Below are 19,984 nucleotides of genomic sequence, written 5' to 3' on the forward strand. Positions count from 1 at the left end.
GTAGTGAGGTCTGCACAACGCATCACCGGGGGCAAACTACCTGCCCTCCAGGACACCTACACCACCCGATGTCACAGGAAGGCCATAAAGATCATCAAGGACATCAACCACCCGAGCCACTGCCTGTTCACCCCGCTATCATCCAGAAGGCGAGGTCAGTACAGGTGCATCAAAGCTGGGACCGAGAGACTGAAAAACAGCTTCCATCTCAAGGCCATCAGACTGTTAAACAGCCAACACACTGACACTGACTCAACTCCAGCCACTTTAATAATGGGAAATTATGTAAATATATCACTAGCCACTTTAAACAATGCTACCTTATATAATGTTACTTACCCTACATTATTCATCTCATATGCATACGTATATACTGTACTCTATATCATCGACTGTATCCTTATGTAATACATGTATCACTAGCCACTTTAACTATGCCACTTTGTTTACATACTCATCTCATATGTATATACTGTACTCGATACCATCTACTGTATCTTGCCTATGCTGCTCTGTACCATCACTCATTCATATATCCTCATGTACATATTCTTTATCCCCTCACACTGTGTACAAGACAGTAGTTTTGGAATTGTTAGTTAGATTACTTGTTGGTTATTACTGCATTGTCGGAACTAGAAGCACAAGCATTTCGCTACACTCGCATTAACATCTGCTAACCATGTGTATGTGACAAATAAAATTTGATTTGATTTAATGAGTGAACATGTAGTTCATCTGAAACATTCTTACGAGAGTTTAGAAACATAATGTATTCCGTTTTGCCCGTAAAGTTTTAAATCAGCAGAGAATTCCTGCATAGCTATAAAAATCTGACTGTAGTTTTGACACAGCCAGATCAACAGTCAGGGCGACAGCATACATAATAGTATCATCCACATATATAGATTAAGTTTCACATTTTTAACAGATTGACCAATAGTGTTTATATAAATAGTGAAGAAAACTGGTCCCAAAATTGACCCCTGTGGTACACCTTTAAGTACATCAAGAAATTCAGACGTAACCCCATCAATCATGATGGCCTGAGGTCTGTCACTATGATAATCATTAAACCATGAACAGGAGTCAGACCTCAGGCCTATCAAGGACAACTTGTTCAATAAAATACATGATCAACAGTATAAAAAGCTTTTGACAAGTCCACAAACAAAGCAGCACATTTCCTTTGAGTGTCTAAGATTATTAACAACTAAAGTGGTAGCTGTAATAGTGCTGTGCCCAGGCCAAATTCCTGATTGGTTTACATTCAAAATGAATTTCTCAGATACATCAACTAAGGATTCAAGAATCTTAGCTAGACAAGGAAGCCTTGAAATGGGGCGATAACGATTAAGATCACTACTATTCCCAACCTTACGGAGCCGCCCTGTCTTGGCTAGGTATTAAAGCTTAAACACGGCCTGAAATTCCACTCCTATTGCTTTCTAATCAAGCTGCCCTATAAATACTGTAGGAAAACAAAATCTTTAGGAATGGGTCGAGACTGAGTATAGAATATGAAGTGTATTCCCCCAGTAAAACTGCTGAGTCAAACTTCATTAGCTATGGTGCATTCAAAAACACTCTGAACAGTCTGTAGGCTTTTGGTATATCAAATAACATTATCTTTGTTTCCTATCAGCCTAATGGCGGCAGGTAGTCTAGTGGTCAAGGGTGTTAGGCCAGTAAATTAAAGGTTGCTGGTTTGAATCCCTGAGCTGACGAGGTGACAAAATCTGTCGATGTGCCCTCGAGCAAGGCACTTAACCCTAATTGCTCCTGTAAGTCGCTCTGGATAAGGAGTGTCTGCTAAATGACTCAATTGTAAATGTATTATGTTCTGTGTTTTTCATTGGTTATGGAGGTGAGTATGTGTGATCGGAGAGAGGGAGAGCACAATAGAGAGGGTGGGAGGGAGGGTTGAGCAAGCAAATGAGAGGTAGAGTTGGAGAGAGTGAGAGCAAGCGGAGTCACAGTGCTGAGTGAGAGGAGAGAGTGGAGCTAAGGCAAAGCATGAGAATCACTCCCCCACTATCCGGTGTGCGATATGGTTCCATTCCAGGAGAGGGGCTTGTTCATGCCTGGTTTTAAATCTCCTATTGCCTTTGCTTTCTCTTTTCTGATACATTGGACCCTTCATCCTACATTGTCTTCAGCTGTAATGCATGGTAAGTAGCTATGATCTTCATTTCTCCAGATACATCATTAGACATTTAAAAGCCTTAATAGTAATGGAACAGACACATAACTTCAGGAGTCATTCAGATTAATGTTATTCAGATGTATGTTATTCAGATGCACATAACATACTCTACAATACATTTTTTTTTTTTATCATCCTTACCTGAATTTAAATGCTAGTCTAGAGATACTTTAGTTGAAATTATGCCTTTTCCTTAGGGATATTTCATATTTAATTTTCATTTGACTGAGTGGCCATGTTGTTGTAAGCAACAACATGAGGAGCACATTAACATGAGGAGCACATTAACATGAGGAGCACATCAACATGAGGAGCACAGTAACATGAGGAGCACAGTGACATGAGGAGCACAGTGACATGAGTAGCACATCAACATGAGAAGCACAGTAACATGAGGAGCACATTAACATGAGGAGCACAGTAACATGAGGAGCACATCAACATGAGGAGCACAGTAACATGAGGAGCACAGTAACATGAGGAGCACAGTAACATGAGGAGCACAGTGACATGAGGAGCACATCAACATGAGGAAAACATCAACATGAGGAGCACAGTAACATGAGGAGCACAGTAACATGAGGAGCACAGTAACATGAGGAGCACATTAACATGAGGAGCACAGTAACATGAGGAGCACAGTAACATGAGGAGCACATTCAAGTAACACTTTACATAGAAGGCTAAGTGAACACAGCGAGAAAGCCTCATTTAACTTGTAGACTAACCATTAGTACTCGACTGATATGTGAGATTGTTCTGTTTTTGTTTACTGTAGTAGCTGTTTTGGATCTAATTCCTGTCCACTGCAGCAGGAATGCTGTCTTATGGTGTCTTATTGATTTTTGATTGGGGGAACATCTTGTACACAGTTATGCTTCTGGGTTGGGTCACCTGTCTGTTGGTTAGAAATGGGTCTGTTGGTTAGGGACGAGTCTGTTGGTTAGAGGGACGGGTCTGTTGGTTAGGGACGGGTCTGTTGGTTAGAGTGACGGGTCTGTTGGTTAGAGGGACGGGTCTGTTGGTTAGAGGGACGGGTCTGTTGGTTAGGGACGGGTCTGTTGGTTAGAGGGACGGGTCTGTTGGTTAGAAACAGGTCTGTTGGTTAGAGGGACGGGTCTCTTGGTTAGGGTCGGGTCTGTTGGTTAGGGACGGGTCTGTTGGTTAGAGTGACGGGTCTGTTGATTAGAGGGACAGGTCTGTTGGTTAGAGGGACGGGTCTGTTGGTTAGAAACAGGTCTGTTGGTTAGAGGGACGGGTCTCTTGGTTAGGGTCGGGTCTGTTGGTTAGGGACGGGTCTGTTGGTTAGAGTGACGGGTCTGTTGATTAGAGGGACAGGTCTGTTGGTTAGAGGGACGGGTCTGTTGGTTAGAAACAGGTCTGTTGGTTAGAGGGACGGGTCTCTTGGTTAGGGTCGGGTCTGTTGGTTAGGGACGGGTCTGTTGGTTAGAGTGACGGGTCTGTTGATTAGAGGGACGGGTCTGTTGGTTAGGGACGGGTCTGTTGGTTAGAGGGACGGGTCTGTTGGTTAGGGACGGGTCTGTTGGTTAGAGAGACGGGTCTGTTGGTTAGAGGGACGGGTCTGTTGGTTAGGGACGGGTCTTTTGGTTAGAGGGACGGGTCTGTTGGTTAGGGACGGGTCTGTTGGTTAGAGGGACGGGTCTGTTGGTTAGAAACAGGTCTGTTGGTTAGAGGGACGGGTCTGTTGGTTAGGGACGGGTCTGTTGGTTAGAGTGACGGGTCTGTTGATTAGAGGGACGGGTCTGTTGGTTAGAGTGACGGGTCTGTTGGTTAGGGACGGGTCTGTTGGTTAGAGGGACGGGTCTGTTGGTTAGAGGGACGGTCTGTTGGTTAGGGACGGGTCTGTTGGTTAGAGGGACGGGTCTGTTGGTTAGGGATGGGTCTGTTGGTTAGAGGGACGTGTCTGTTGGTTAGAGTGACGGGTCTGTTGGTTAGAGGGACGGGTCTGTTGGTTAGAAACAGGTCTGTTGGTTAGAATGACGGGTCTGTTGGTTAGAGTGACGGGTCTGTTGGTTAGGGACGGGTCTGTTGGTTAGAGTGACGGGTCTGTTGGTTAGAGGGACGGGTCTGTTGGTTAGAGTGACGGGTCTGTTGGTTAGGGACGGGTCTGTTGGTTAGAGGGACAGGTCTGTTGGTTAGAGTGACGGGTCTGTTGGTTAGAGGGACGGGTCTGTTGGTTAGGGACGGGTCTGTTGGTTAGAGGGACGGGTCTGTTGGTTAGAGTGACGGGTCTGTTGGTTAGAGTGACGGGTCTGTTGGTTAGAGGGACGGGTCTGTTGGTTAGAGTGACGGGTCTGTTGGTTAGAGTGACGGGTCTGTTGGTTAGAATGACGGGTCTGTTGGTTAGAATGACGGGTCTGTTGGTTAGAGTGACGGGTCTGTTGGTTAGGGACGGGTCTGTTGGTTAGAGTGACGGGTCTGTTGGTTAGAATGACGGGTCTGTTGGTTAGGGACGGGTCTGTTGGTTAGAGTGACGGGTCTGTTGGTTAGGGATGGGTCTGTTGGTTAGAATGACGGGTCTGTTGGTTAGGGACGGGTCTGTTGGTTAGAATGACGGGTCTGTTGGTTAGGGACGGGTCTGTTGGTTAGAATGACGGGTCTGTTGGTTAGGGATGGGTCTGTTGGTTAGAATGACGGGTCTGTTGGTTAGGGACGGGTCTGTTGGTTAGAATGATGGGTCTGTTGGTTAGAGTGACAGGTCTGTTGGTTAGAATGACGGGTCTGTTGGTTAGGGACGGGTCTGTTGGTTAGAGTGACGGGTCTGCTGGTTAGAATGACGGGTCTGTTGGTTAGGGACGGGTCTGTTGGTTAGAATGACGGGTCTGTTGGTTAGAGGGACGGGTCTGTTGGTTAGAGGGACGGGTCTGTTGGTTAGAGGGATGGGTCTGTTGGTTAGAGACGGGTCTGGGTACACTCCAACTCCCTCACAAGGCAGACTAGATGTTTCATGGATACACCCTAACACCTCTCTTGTTTAGAAGAGTGACGTTTAAATTCAAAACAAAATATAGTAATTGATTTAATGGTAACCTTTTTTATATTGAAATTCAATTCAGCATTATTTATGTTATGACACATTGAAAGCATAATCCCTTTGTGGATTGATACGGAAGAGGTACAGTTGTGTGGTTGATGCACAATGAGTTTAAAGATCAAAGGGGCACAGTGCTTATTTGGGTTGAGGCTCTGTACAGATTGACAATTATTGCAAAATTGACATTTAAGTATAAGGATTGTATTTATATTGGTACAACTGTTTGGTCTGGGTTCTAAATACCATTCGAACGTGGTCAACTTCAACGTTTCCTTTGTGAGGAACCTCTCTGTTTTGTATTTTGAAGCTCAGACTTTTAAGCAGTTCACCCAAGCTGTGACACAAATAGATGTAGCATACCGTTCCTTTACAGCCTGTGCTGCTCAATATCTAAGTTGTGTGTGTTGTGTGTTTTGACAGGTATAAAAAAGGGACCGCCATACAAGGGATAGAAACGCCTAAGACTCTAACTTTTCCATTCAGAAGGCCTCTCAGACATCAGAGAAATCGAGTACACTTAAGGTTTGGTTGTGCATTTGAGAGAGAGGGATAGAGAAACTAAGGGACAAAGAGAGCCATCCCATAATCAAAGTTGGAGAGCAACACTGCAAGGGAGAGAAAAAAAAGCAAGAGAAAAATGTGTCTATCGTGCATCTTCGGGGAACATCATCACAATTTAATACGAATTTGAAAACCACAGCACTGCAACCAATCTGTCTTCTGAGAGAGGCGAGGCAGCAAGCAAAGGCCAGAGACTTCAACCACTAGTTCTCTGGAAGTCTGTTTAAACACGACTGAAAAGCCATATACAGTATTGTTCTACAATATCACTGTGCTATTACTTATATGAGAGGTCAATAGTCTGATGTTTTATGAATCAGAGTAAGTTTTCCTGAACTATTCCAATGGCCTGACCTTTGTTCAGTCCACAACTGCCGTGACCCTTTTCTTTGACAATGAAAACACTATCATCTCTCTCCCGGCATCACTTCTCCCTCTCCTGTTGAAACTGATGCACAAACAAATTGACAGACTGGGAATGGAGGCAAGCCAATCTGGTTGTTGAGGCCTTCAGTTCAGACGGATGATTAGATTGGATATACCTATCCTTTTCCTTCTGATCAGAGAAGACCCAGAAATAACCATCAAGTACCTAGAGACTCTCTGTACCATTACTCAACATCCCGTTTACTCCGGAAACATAAGCTACTTAACAAAATGGCTGCTGGAGTTGCAACATGGATGCCCTTTGCTCGGGCAGCAGCCGTGGGCTGGCTACCACTGGCCCAACAGACCATGCCCAAGCCTCCTGTGGACAAAACAAGTCGCAGTGATGAGATCCTGTTTGTTAATGTGAGTGGACTACGCTTCCAGACATGGAAGAACACGTTGGACCGTTATCCGGACACCCTTCTAGGCAGCTCAGAAAAGGAGTTTTTCTACAATGAGGAAACTCAGGAATATTTCTTTGACAGGGATCCAGAGATGTTTCGCCATATTCTCAACTTTTTTAGAACAGGCAAGCTACACTATCCCCGACATGAATGCATTCAGGCCTTTGAGGAGGAGCTGGCTTTCTATGGCATAATACCTGAGATCATAGGTGACTGCTGTATGGAAGAGTACCGGGATCGTAAGAAGGAGAACCAGGAGCGTTTGGCTGAGGACACCGAGGCAGAGAATGCCGGAGACGCTCCCCTGCCCCCAGACGCCACGTTACGTGATAAGCTATGGAGGGCCTTCGAGAACCCTCACACCTCTACCATGGCCCTGGTGTTCTACTACGTCACCGGCTTCTTCATCGCTGTGTCTGTTATTGCCAACGTTGTGGAAACGGTTCCCTGCCGACCACTCAAAGGGAGTATAAAGGACCTGCCGTGTGGTGAGAAGTTTTCTGTGGCCTTCTCTTGTTTGGACACGGCCTGTGTGCTTATTTTCTCCTGCGAGTACCTCATGAGGTTGTATGCTGCCCCCAGCCGCTGTGATTTTGCACGTTCGGTGATGAGCGTGATTGACGTGGTGGCCATCTTGCCCTTCTACATCGGCCTTATCATGCCCGAGAACGAAGAAGTCAGCGGGGCCTTTGTCACCCTGCGAGTCTTCCGGGTTTTCCGAATCTTCAAGTTCTCCCGCCACTCTCAGGGCCTGCGCATCCTAGGCTGCACTCTGCAGGCCTGCGCCTCGGAGCTGGGCTTCCTCCTCTTCTCCCTCACCATGGCTGTCATCATCTTCGCCACCGTCATGTTCTATGCTGAGAAAGGCACCAAGGGAACCACGTTTTCCAGCATCCCCGCCTCCTTCTGGTACACCATTGTCACCATGACAACACTAGGGTAAGTGTTTGGATGTTGTTATGCTACTTAACCTTTATATACTGCAAGAGCATCATCACCAGTTCCATATCGACTTCTACCACCCACATACTGTTGCATAGGCCTCCAAATATTTTACTTTGCTGCTCTGAATATGAAATGGGTGGGAGTATTCCCAGTAGAATCAATCGAGAAATGTCTTGGACTGTGAATTAGTAATTTTATAGCGCCGATCCCTTGTCGTCACCTCAGTGCTACGCTGCTCTCAGGTGTCACACTCTCAAACACTCTCCCTGCAGGTGTGTTATGAATGGGGGTGTAATGGGTTGTGTGCTGTGAATGGGAAATGAATGGGGTTCAGAAGAATTGACAGCCCACTCCAGGCACTTGATGTAAACGACCAGGGTTTAACAATAATGATTGTAGTTTGCATTTGAGATTGAGTAGTAAAAAAAATATTTAGCATGTTTTATTTGACATAAGGTTTATCATTATGTAATAATAGTACTCTGGGCTGTAGATAAGATACTGAATGTTTTATTACAGTTCCCCATATTAAAATACTACAAAAAATATTTTTGTAAATAAGAGCTGCGTTTGGCGGATGAGTATCATGCTGTGGTGGAGGGGAATGAAATATGTGCAGGAAAATAGATATTTAAGGGACCTCAGATGAGCTGCATGCTGTTTCAAACGGTCCTTCATCAGACTACCACTGCAGCAGAGAGTACATGTTGTTTTGGTGATTGAGGACTCATCTGTTGGATTATTTCAAGTGTGGCTGGGCCACAGCAACGACAGTACCCCGGTGAGCCGTGGTCCTCGCCTTGTCTTCACCCAGGCTTCTTCAGTACGCCCCATTTTCAACCTTTCACCCGGCTTGGTTTTATGGCAATCCCCCCAGGCCATTTAACTCAAATCAGTATGTGTCCAAGCACTAAATGGGCTCAATTAACGCAGCACATAAGCTTTTACCACTGTCTCCATTTTGCCTGACAAACTTCATCCTCCATTATGATTTCAGCTTCGAACCAATTTGACTCTGAGACTATCAATGTGTTAATATGTAGAGACATTTAATGTACCGCGACGCCATAAAACTTCATGCAATCTCCTTGATTTCCTCTGTAGAATTACAAAGTCATCCAGTTGAAAAATATCTGTGTTTGCAAATTTCCTGGAATGGATTAGAAACTGGATGTGTGGTTTTGGCCTTTTTAATGTAAAAAAAATTAATTAAAAAAGTAATTTAACTAGGCAAGACAGTTAAGAACAAATTCTTGTTTACAATGACGGCCTACCCCGGCCAAACGCAGACGACACTGGGCCAATTGTGTGCCGCCGTATGGGACTCCCAATCACGGCCAGATGTGATACAGCCTGGATTCAAACCAGGGACTGTAGTGAAACCTCTTACATTGAGATGCAGATCATTAGACCGCTATGCCACTCTGGAGCCCATGTAGTGCCTGTAGTGTGGTAACATATATCTGTGTCCATCTTACCACATGTCGAATGACATTATCTAGCGCCGGCTTACGACTGTAGCTTCACCCTTAGCTAATGATCTAGCAAGAGATGCTTGATGAGCCTCTACTGAAGTGTAGCAACCATGCTATCAACGGAGAAATGGGCTCTGTCAGACGGACTGCTCCAGGTTTCTGGCTATCACCGCTACAACAGCATCTTTCCATTTGATTGATGGAGGTTGGAGGCTGTTTCAGTGTCAGCGTGCAAACGGTCAGAGCCAAAGAGATCAAAGAAGGGAGAGCTAGCTTGGCCTATTGTTTTCCTCACGCCAGTGGAGGCTGGTGGGAGGAGCTGAAATGATGACCGGCTCATTGTAATGGCTGGAATGGAGTAAATGGAACAGTCACATATGTGGTTTACATGTTTGTGTTTGATACCATTCCATTTATTCCATTCCAGCCATTACAGTGAGCCCGTCTTCCTATAGCTCCTCCTACCAGCCTCCCCTGCGTGACACATGTATGTGTGATGTCAGGTGACCTGTTTTGACCTGGGTTTCTGCTATTGTGTGGAGGCTGCCTGAGAGTATGATGTAACGATGTAGATGCATGGGCTTTCCTCGGCTGTGACATTTTTCTGCTTTTCAAAGATTGATTAACAGTTCAATGGCAGTCAATAGCAGGGCTGTGTTAAAGGCCCAGTGCAGTGTTTAATGTACACTGCACTGGGTATGTACACTGCACTGAGTGTACAAAACTTTTGGAACACCTTTTGCCCTCATAACAGCCTCAATTCGTCTGGGCATGGACCCTACAAGGTGTCAAATGTTGATTCCAATGATTCCCACAGTTGTGTCAAGTTGGCTGGATGTCCTTTGGGTGGTGGACCATTCTTGATACACATGGGAAACTGTTGCGCGTGAAAGACCCAGCAGCGTTGTAGTTCTTGACACACTCAAACCAGTGCGCCAGGCACCTACTACCATACCCCGTTCAAAGGCACTTAAATCTTTTGTCTTGCTCATTCACCCTCTGAATGGCACACATACACAATCCATGTCTCACTTGTCTCGAGGCTTGAAAGTCCTTCTTTAACCCGTCTTCTCCCCTTCATCTACACTGTTTGAAGTGGATTTAACAAGTGACATCAATAAGGGATCATAGCTTTCACCTGGATTCACCTGGTTAGTCTTGGAGCGTGTGTGTAGAGTGCTGGTGTTCTTAATGTTTAGTTCACTCTGTGTATTTTCACACACTGAGGTTGGAATAATACTATGAAATTGAAAATGATAAAGCCCTTTTAGTGTAAAAGCTGTTTGAAAAGACCACCTGAAATTACTGCCTGTTTTGGTGGAATGAAGTTTAGTCCTGCCTGGCGACATCACCATTAAGAAAGAGAGTTCCTAACATCTCTGCCATAAAGAGCTAGTTTAGTCCTGCCTGGCGACATCAGCTTTAAGAAAGAGAGTTCCTAACGTCTCTGCTATAAAGAGCTAGTTTAGTCCTGCCTGGCGACATCACCATTAAGAAAGATAGTTCCTAATGTCTCTGCTATAAAGAGCTAGTTTAGTCCTGCCTGGCGACATCACCATTAAGAAAGAGAGTTCCTAACATCTCTGCCATAAAGAGCTAGTTTAGTCCTGCCTGGCGACATCAGCTTTAAGAAAGAGAGTTCCTAACGTCTCTGCTATAAAGAGCTAGTTTAGTCCTGCCTGGCGACATCACCATTAAGAAAGAGAGTTCCTAATGTCTCTGCTATAAAGAGCTAGTTTAGTCCTGCCTGGCGACATCACCATTAAGAAAGAGAGTTCCTAATGTCTCTGCTATAAAGAGCTAGTTTTGTCCTGCCTGGCGACATCAGCATTAAGACATTTTTTTTTTTTTAAATTTAAAACAATCACAGTAAGGTACTTATTTGTTGCCGAGAAATAATTTGATATATGAGACAAAAACAGCTGCCGTGGACCTTTTAACCACCATTTCAGATCAAAAGCTTTTCCTACTCATTCAAAAGCAAATGACCATGACAGAGGGAAGGAACATGGGCATGGAGATTACTATACTGTGGTTATTCTATGTTATACAGTAAGCTGTTTATTATTGTGTAGTTATACAACAGAGAGAGAAAGTAAAGATACATTCTGGGATTATACTATAGTCCTCAACAACCGGATGTTCCGGTTTTCAGGGGAAATGGAAAGACAGCCTGTGACGTAAGCTTTTGGACGTTAAAAAGGTGACACTCCATCTTAACTCCTCCTCCACATTTAGTGGATTGGTCGAGCAGTGCAGAAGAGAACCATTCCGTCTTAACTCCTCCTCCACATTTAGTGGATTGGTTGAGCAGTGCAGAAGAGAACCATTCCATCTTAACTCCTCCTCCACATTTAGTGGATTGGTCGAGCAGTGCAGAAGAGAACCATTCCATCTTAACTCCTCCTCCACATTTAGTGGATTGGTTGAGCAGTGCAGAAGAGAACCTCACCCAACAGTTTTTTTCTTCTCGTCAAGATCCGTATGTAGGGGACCTAGTTTCAGGTGTTTGTTTACGCCTGCTACGTTAGGTTAGCACCTACTTTATCCTCTCAGGTTTGGAGCATGTCCGGATTATATATATGACACCATCCTCCCAAAATGGAAACATGCATAATTATCCAAAACCCCTTATTCATGCCGTTTCCTCTTGGAATGCTATCATAATTAATCTGAAGAGGAAAAAGGATTTGAAAACTGTAAATCTCACATTGTCATGATAACTGTTACACTATTACAGAACTTATGTTTTCCTTTGATATGTTTTCATTTTCAATAATGATCTTAGATCTTTGATATTGTCAGAGCAGACTGCTTTGAAGTAGCTTGATGTCCTTGAAACTGACCTTATTTTGTCTAGATATAGGCGGCAGGTAGGTAGCCTAGTGGTTAAGAGAGTTGGGTCAATAACCAAAAGCTTGCTGGTTTGACTCCCCTGAGCCGACTAGATGAAAAATCTGACTATGTGCCCCTTTGAGCAAGGCACTTAACCCTAATTTCTCCTGTAAGTTGCTCTAAGAGTGTCAGCTAAATGACTCTAAATGTGAATGTCTGAACATGTACATACAGTATTGGGCTGTAGTAGAATGTGCATACCAAAGAGGAATCAAAACACATTATCAGCCTGCCAAGGTTTGACTTTTTGAGAGTGGATCCGGGCAGAATTACAGACAGATGGAACCGTTCCCTAATAGTGTAAAGAACTGCTACTGCTCAGAATAGAGCGGTACACAGTCATTCTTAATGGTAATTAAGCATTTTTTCTACTGGCATGGTTATACATCTTCCTGTAATGTACTCTCTATCTGTTCAGGCTAGACTCTGGGTAATGTATTCTCTCTCTGTTCAGGCTAGACTCTGGGTAATGTATTCTCTATCTGTTCAGGCTAGACTCTGGGTAATGTATTCTCTATCTGTTCAGGCTAGACTCTGGGTAATATATTCTCTATCTGTTCAGGCTAGACTCTGGGTAATGTATTCTCTATCTGTTCAGGCTAGACTCTGGGTAATGCCTTCTCTATCTATTCAGGCTAGACTCTGGGTAATATATTCTCTATCTGTTCAGGCTAGACTCTGGGTAATGTATTCTCTATCTGTTCAGGCTAGACTCTGGGTAATGTATTCTCTATCTGTTCAGGCTAGACTCTGGGTAATGTATTCTCTATCTGTTCAGGCTAGACTCTGGGTAATGTATTCTCTATCTGTTCAGGCTAGAAGCTAGGTAATATGCTCACTGATGATAGCTCATTAAACATAATGCTCTAGTCTTCCTTTGCAGAAAGATTGCATGTAATGTAGCTATGCTGATCAAAGCAGAGGGAGAGACTTGTGGAGGCTCCAATAAGTGCATTTTTCTATTTGTAATTACTTGACCATGTCTCTAAGGCAACTGACTTGATTCCTCATTAATAGGACTTCATCTCTACCTTTTTTTCATTCCCCTGTTTGAGCTTGGCCTATTCCCATCCAGCACACTGGCTAATCGTTTAAAAGGAAAGGAATTATTCAAGATAGTAGTACGAAATAACTAGCCGTGAAAACCTTCCTACAATGTCATCACAGTCCCTTTTTCCTATATGTAGCAATTATTTATTTACTCTTATTACAAATATTATTAAGAAATAATCATCATTGTATACAGTGTTTATACATCATTGCATACCTTGTTCATAGTGAAACTCTCCAGTCCCATCAGGAACCGGTGAAATCCATTACAAAAGGAGGTGAAATACCTCATTGACTTTGATCCTTGATTTTGGTTAAATGACAAGCCTCTTTACTTCCGTTGCATCATTTTCCTCTCTCCTGAGTAAATCAGTCCCAACACACATCAGTCACCATCTGTTACTGTCTTATGTAAGTGCCTTTTGGGGGAGCGCCTCTCTCCTTGAACAATAATAGGCTGACTGACTGGGCTCATCGACACCAAAATGTTTTATCACTGAGTGCACATAATCTTCCGTGACAAACTGTTGTATCTCAACGTGTAGTTCTGACCATGAGCTCCTTTGCCTGAGATTGGGTTTAGTATTTATGAACAAAATTGTAATATCTTGTGATGTAACGTTCCTTAATCTTCATTTCTGATGCATGTGATACTTAGAAATTGCCTTCTACTTTCCAAATACTGTACCGGACTTTTCTACCTACCTGCTGGTGCTATTAACTTTGTTGCTGGAGGTTGAGAACACCCATAAAGAGAAACTGATTTTAGTTGACTTGAAATTAGTTTTGTTTCCTTTTGTTGAAGAATCTCATTTTAACCATGTCAGCCAAGTACCATATATCGTATGATGTTTCATACTGGTCTGACCTTTTGTTCTCGAACTGCTCTCGCCCACTGGATGGCAGAACACAGTGTTCCCAGAAGTCAACACTCCTCAGAGAGAGAGAGGTGGAGAACAGCCTGTGCCAAAGCAGCGATCCAACATTCACTATGTATTTTACTTTTCTGAGACACTGACTATTTGTCAGGACAGGCAAGGGTTAATTGTTCATGGAGCCGTTTCTAAGCTCTTTTCTATACCATTAGATGGATTGTCGTGTGTAATTATGCTGTCATTTTGACAGTACTCTGCAGCTTGACAATGACAAGCTATCCATAATCTTTGGAAAAAGCAGACAACTGGATTTTCTACAGATAACTGGATTTGTTGACCCATTAAGGTGTACAGATCGGCTGTGCGTTGCGCGGATTAGTGTCATGTGAAACCACACACTGACAAGGACCTGGAAGTTGGGAGTCAGAAGAGTATGCTACTTTCTCTTTCTCAATCAAATCGGTCAATGGAAATTGAAAAGATAATTGGTATTAGGTTAAAACTCTTGTTATAACCCAGTTATTGTAGAAGAGATTCAGTGTGCACTGTGCAAATGCTAAGCTGATTTGAGTTCTTTCAGGGACCATTCTGAGGTCACAGTAATTGAAATCTGTTTTGTGGACTTTGATGAACCTCCAGGATAAAGCACACGTGAGGAGCGGTGGCTCCGTAGGGGATTCTATTCCAAAGAAGAAAACATAAGCAAAACACAACAGGTTGAGGTAATGGCCCTTGGCTTAATTGATGTCATGCATTGCAGCCGGTAGGGCAGCAGGTGGCTAAGAGAGCTAAGCCAGTAACCGAAGGGTCGCTGGCTCGAATCCTAGAGCTGACTAGGTGAAAAACATGTTCGACGTGCCCTTGAGCAAGGCACTTAGCCCTAATTGCTCCTGTACGTCGCTCTGGATAATAGCACCTACTAAATGACTGAAATATAAAGTGGGATACGTCTGCACTTCAGTCAGGGAGTTTAACAGAGACTGAACAAATGGAAAGGTAGATCTGCACCATGATGTCTTCTTTTATTTAATGGTACTGTAGACTGTACAATCAATCACGATGCTGATCCCTGTTGTCCATGTAACCTATAAGTTAAATAGCATTGTCACTCTGCATACATTGCATGACACATAGTAAGTAGGTAGGTAGGGAGGCTGTATCACAACCTGCTGTGATTGGGGAGTCCCATAGGGCGGCGCACAATTGGCCCATTGTCGTCCGGGTTTGGCCGGTGTAGGCCGTCATAGTAAATAAGAATTTGTTCTTAAACTGACTTGCCTAGTTAAATAAAGTGTAATGACCAGGCTTGATCATAAATGAACAATTGTCCGGTCAGAGGATTGAGTTTACGAATTCTCTCTTTATTAACCCTACCACCACCTTCCCTTTCGGATTCCCTCGAAGCATTTTCAACACTCATTCCCCACGTAACGTTAGCTGGCTACAGTAGTCAGCTAGCTAGCTGGCTAACTTGTATCTACCTTTTTACTTCTGACACTAATGACCTGGCTGGATCATAAATTAACAATTGTCCGGACAAAGGATTTAGTTTACGAATTCCCTGTTTATCAACCCACGCCAAATAAATCAAAGATACCCGTATAAAACAACTGTGACCATCTCTTGTTAAGAGCAGACATAAGAGAGAGAGAACAACGGCTAAACATGATATTAAACTTGTGATGCTCCACCCCGCTGCCAAACCCCGCTCCGCCAACCACCAGGATGCCCTCACCAGAACATTCCAGGCATTCCCATGGTTGGCAGAGAGCAGGTTGACTGGCATGTCAGACCTCGCGAACACTGGGTACTGATACGTACAACACAACCAATGAACAGCATAACACACAACACACAGCTGTCTGTGCGCGTCGCTACAAATGGTTCAATTAAAAAAGTATAATTGTAAGTTAGTAGTACGTGAATAGTACGTTAGTAGTACGATAATAGTACGTTAGTAGTACGTTAATAGTATGTTAATAGTACGATAATAGTACGTTAGTAGTACGTTAATAGTACGTTAATAGTACGTGAATAGTACGTTAGTAGTACGTTAATAGTACGTTAATAGTACGTTAGTAGTACGTTAATAGTACGTTAATAGTACGTGAATAGTACATTAGTAGTACGTTAATAGGACGTTAATAGGACGTTAGTAGTACGTTAATAGTACGTTAATCGGACGTTAATAGTACATTAGTAGTACGTTAATAGTACGTTAGTATTACGTTAATAGTACGTTAGTATTACGTTAATAGTACGTTAATAGCACGTTAATAGTACGTTAGTATTACGATAATAGTACGTTAGTAGTACGTTAATAGTACGTTAATAGCACGTGAATAGTACGTTAGTAGTACGTTAATAGTACGTTAATAGTACGTTAGTAGTATGTTAATAGTACGTGAATAGTACGTTAGTAGTACGTTAATAGGACGTTAATAGGACGTTAGTAGTACGTTAATAGTACGTTAATTGGACGTTAATAGGACGTTAGTAGTACGTTAATAGTACATTAGTAGTACGTTAATAGTATGTTAATAGTACGTTAATAGTAGGTTAGTATTACGTTAATAGCACATTAATAGCACGTTAATAGCATGTTAATAGTACGTTAGTATTACGTTAATAGGACGTTAATAGGACGTTAATAGGACGTTAGTAGTACGTTAGTAGTACGTTAATAGGACGTTAATAGGACGTTAGTAGTACGTTAATAGTACGTTAATCGGACGTTAATAGGACGTTAGTAGTACGTTAATAGTACGTTAATAGTACATTAGTAGTACGTTAATAGTATGTTAATAGTACGTTAATAGTACGTTAATAGCACGTGAATAGTACGTTAGTAGTACGTTAATAGTACGTTAATAGTACGTTAATAGCACGTGAATAGTACGTTAGTAGTACGTTAATAGTACGTTAATAGTACGTTAGTAGTATGTTAATAGTACGTTAATAGTACGTGAATAGTACGTTAGTAGTACGTTAGTAGTACGTTAATAGGACGTTAATAGGACGTTAATAGGACGTTAATAGTACGTTAATCGGACGTTAATAGGACGTTAGTAGTACGTTAATAGTACATTAGTAGTACGTTAATAGTACGTTAATAGTACGTTAATAGCACGTGAATAGTACGTTAGTAGTACGTTAATAGTACGTTAGTATTACGTTAATAGCACATTAATAGCACGTTAATAGCATGTTAATAGTACGTTAGTATTACGTTAATAGTACTTTAATAGCACGTTAATAGCACGTTAATAGCATGTTAATAGTACGTTAGTATTACGTTAATAGTACGTTAGTATTACGTTAATAGTACGTTAATAGCACGTTAATAGCACGTTAATAGCATGTTAATAGTACGTTAGTATTACGTTAATAGCACGTTAGTATTACGTTAATAGTACGTTAATAGCATGTTAATAGCACGTTAATAGCATGTTAATAGTACGTTAGTATTACGTTAATAGTACGTTAGTATTACGTTAATAGTATGTTAATAGCACGTCAATAGCACGTTAATAGCACGTTAATAGTACGTTAGTATTACGTTAATAGTACGTTAGTATTACGTTAATAGTACGTTAGTATTACGTTAATAGTACGTTAATAGCACGTTAATAGCACGTTAGTAGTACATTAATAGTACGTTAGTAGGAAGTTGGTTGTAAGTAAGTAGTAGGTAAGTAAGTAAGTACTTGGCATGAAACCTTAAACAAGGTCAGTAAAACGTATGACTAAGAGCACCAGTCTTACATGTTTCAGTAGAAAAAATACTTCCTAGTCTGCTATTCCTTTTTTCCCCCTTCCTGTTCTCTATGTAGCTTTGTGTTGGCTTCCTCTCTAAGTAATTGGATGTGCTCACAGTTTTGGGCAGGCTCTCGCTGTGGCCCTTCTGCCTTCTCAGGCTGACCTATTTACAGGCTGCATGGAGCGATGACAACACTGACGTATCTTCCTCCCAAGTTCCCGTCTGCCTCAGTAGTATCCACACCTCTCCCCGCGGAGCTCTCCGGAATGGGCAGACACTGTACAGCTGCGGCGCTTAGACTCTGTCTCTGAATATCTCTCTCACTGAGGCAGAGAGCACAGCCGCTGAAAAAAAAACTCCAGCGAATACTCTACTCTCATCAATTATTTTCATTAAGTTTCCTTGTACTTATAACAGCGTCACAGTGTATATTTAAAGGCCCTGAAATCCTCACTGGGCTAAGCTGGGTTATATCATTCTTTTGTTTCCATGGTTTTGTGTTACTTGATAATCAAAACACTTGCATGCACGCACGAATATGTATATGTAGCCTAGCCAAAATGTGAGATTGTGAGTTATTATTGGAATATAACTCAGCTCAACCTCCACATTAAGATGAGAATAACAAAGATGACCCTCTGAGGACATACTTACTGTACAGTGATCCATATTCATTTGTTCAAAATGGGAGCTCCTTAGCTCTATGCATAGCACCAAATCAATAACACAATTTGCTAAAACGGCAATACAATGCTTGAGATGAGCAATTTAACTGCATCTAACTGGGTCTTTACTGCAAATTAATTTCTGGACAGTTTACTCCATCAGTACTTATTGCAGTTTCCTTCTCTCCAAGAAAATGTACAAAAAAATGTTTTCTGTGCAGTGTTTATATTCTGTCTCTACTGTATATGACCCACATATTGCTACAGTAGATAGCTTTGGTTTGTTAGAAGCACACACATGCCATTGCTCTTGTTGTGTGATCAATGTAACACTCTCAATAGGGGAAAAATACATGTAATTGTGCCCATTCTGTGGTTCAACATCATTCATTTATATGGCTATAATGAGCAAAGCATGTTTCTTGTCTTGAGTGGTGGGGAACACAGGGGATTCAGTCATGGCTCTCCAATCCTGATTCTGGAGAGCTACCGTCCTGTAGGTTTACACTCCAACCCTGATTCTGGAGAGCTACCATCCTGTAGGTTTACATTCCAACCCTGTTCCTGGAGCGCTACCATCCTGTAGGTTTACATTCCAATCCTGATTCTGGAGAGCTACCATCCTGTAGGTTTACACTCCAACCCTGATTCTGGAGAGCTACCATCCTGTAGGTTTACATTCCAACCCTGTTCCTGGAGCGCTACCATCCTGTAGGTTTACACTCCAACCCTGTTCCTGGAGCTCTACCATCCTGTAGGTTTACACTCCAATCCTGATTCTGGAGAGCTACCATCCTGTAGGTTTACACTCCAATCCTGATTCTGGAGAGCTACCATCCTGTAGGTTTACACTCTAATCCTGATTCTGGAGAGCTACCATCCTGTAGGTTTACACTCCAATCCTGATTCTGGAGAGCTACCGTCCTGTAGGTTTACACTCCAACCCTGTTCCTGGAGAGCTATTATCTTGTAGGTTTACACTCCAATCCTGATTCTGGAGAGCTACCATCCTGTAGGTTTACACTCTAATCCTGATTCTGGAGAGCTACCATCCTGTAGGTTTACACTCCAATCCTGATTCTGGAGAGCTACCATCCTGTAGGTTTACACTCCAACCCTGTTCCTGGAGAGCTACCATCCTGTAGGTTTACACTCCAATCCTGATTCTGGAGAGCTACCGTCCTGTAGGTTTACACTCCAACCCTGTTCCTGGAGAGCTACCGTCCTGTAGGTTTACACCCTGGGGAGGAAGGAAACCGCTCAGACATTTTACCATGAGGCCAATGGTGACTTTAAAATAGTTAGATTTTAAAGTAAAGATTCACCCATTTTGAATGTTATATTGTGTTATATTTTATGTGTATCTGAGCTATGGCCATTCAAGCAGGCAGAAATTCTGCCGGTATGACGCAGCATTGTGATAAAGTCTCTCTCACTACACTGGAAGTTAATAGGAATATGACTTTTAGATTGCGAAAACGTATTTTGTGCATGTTCACTCTGTGAGGCACATCGATCTGCAGGTTGAACATGGTGAGATTGTAGACTCCTAAATTGATAGTACAGTTTGTTTAGGTTTTTACAGCTAAGTAGCTAATTCACATGCTGATATTGACTTTGGTATTATTGTGTGTAGCTACGTTTGCTAGCTAGCTCGGCAGCCA

General features: G+C 42.6%; 1 protein-coding gene across 1 annotated transcript in view; it reads left to right on the plus strand.

Annotated features, from left to right (window-relative positions):
- Window positions 1–1,971: 1,971 nt before the first annotated feature.
- The window catches only part of LOC110492589 (A-type voltage-gated potassium channel KCND1), an 81,385-nt gene continuing 63,372 nt past the window's right edge, over window positions 1,972–19,984 (plus strand). Inside the window, exons 1-2 of the mRNA XM_021567005.3 lie at window positions 1,972–2,171; window positions 5,682–7,594. Coding sequence (XP_021422680.1) covers window positions 6,480–7,594 — 1,115 coding nt within the window. The 5' untranslated portion in view covers window positions 1,972–2,171; window positions 5,682–6,479. The remainder of the gene's footprint in view (window positions 2,172–5,681; window positions 7,595–19,984) is intronic.

The sequence above is a fragment of the Oncorhynchus mykiss genome, chromosome 16 (assembly GCF_057628025.1).
Source record: "Oncorhynchus mykiss isolate SJ-2025 chromosome 16, ASM5762802v1, whole genome shotgun sequence".
NCBI lineage: Eukaryota > Metazoa > Chordata > Actinopteri > Salmoniformes > Salmonidae > Oncorhynchus > Oncorhynchus mykiss.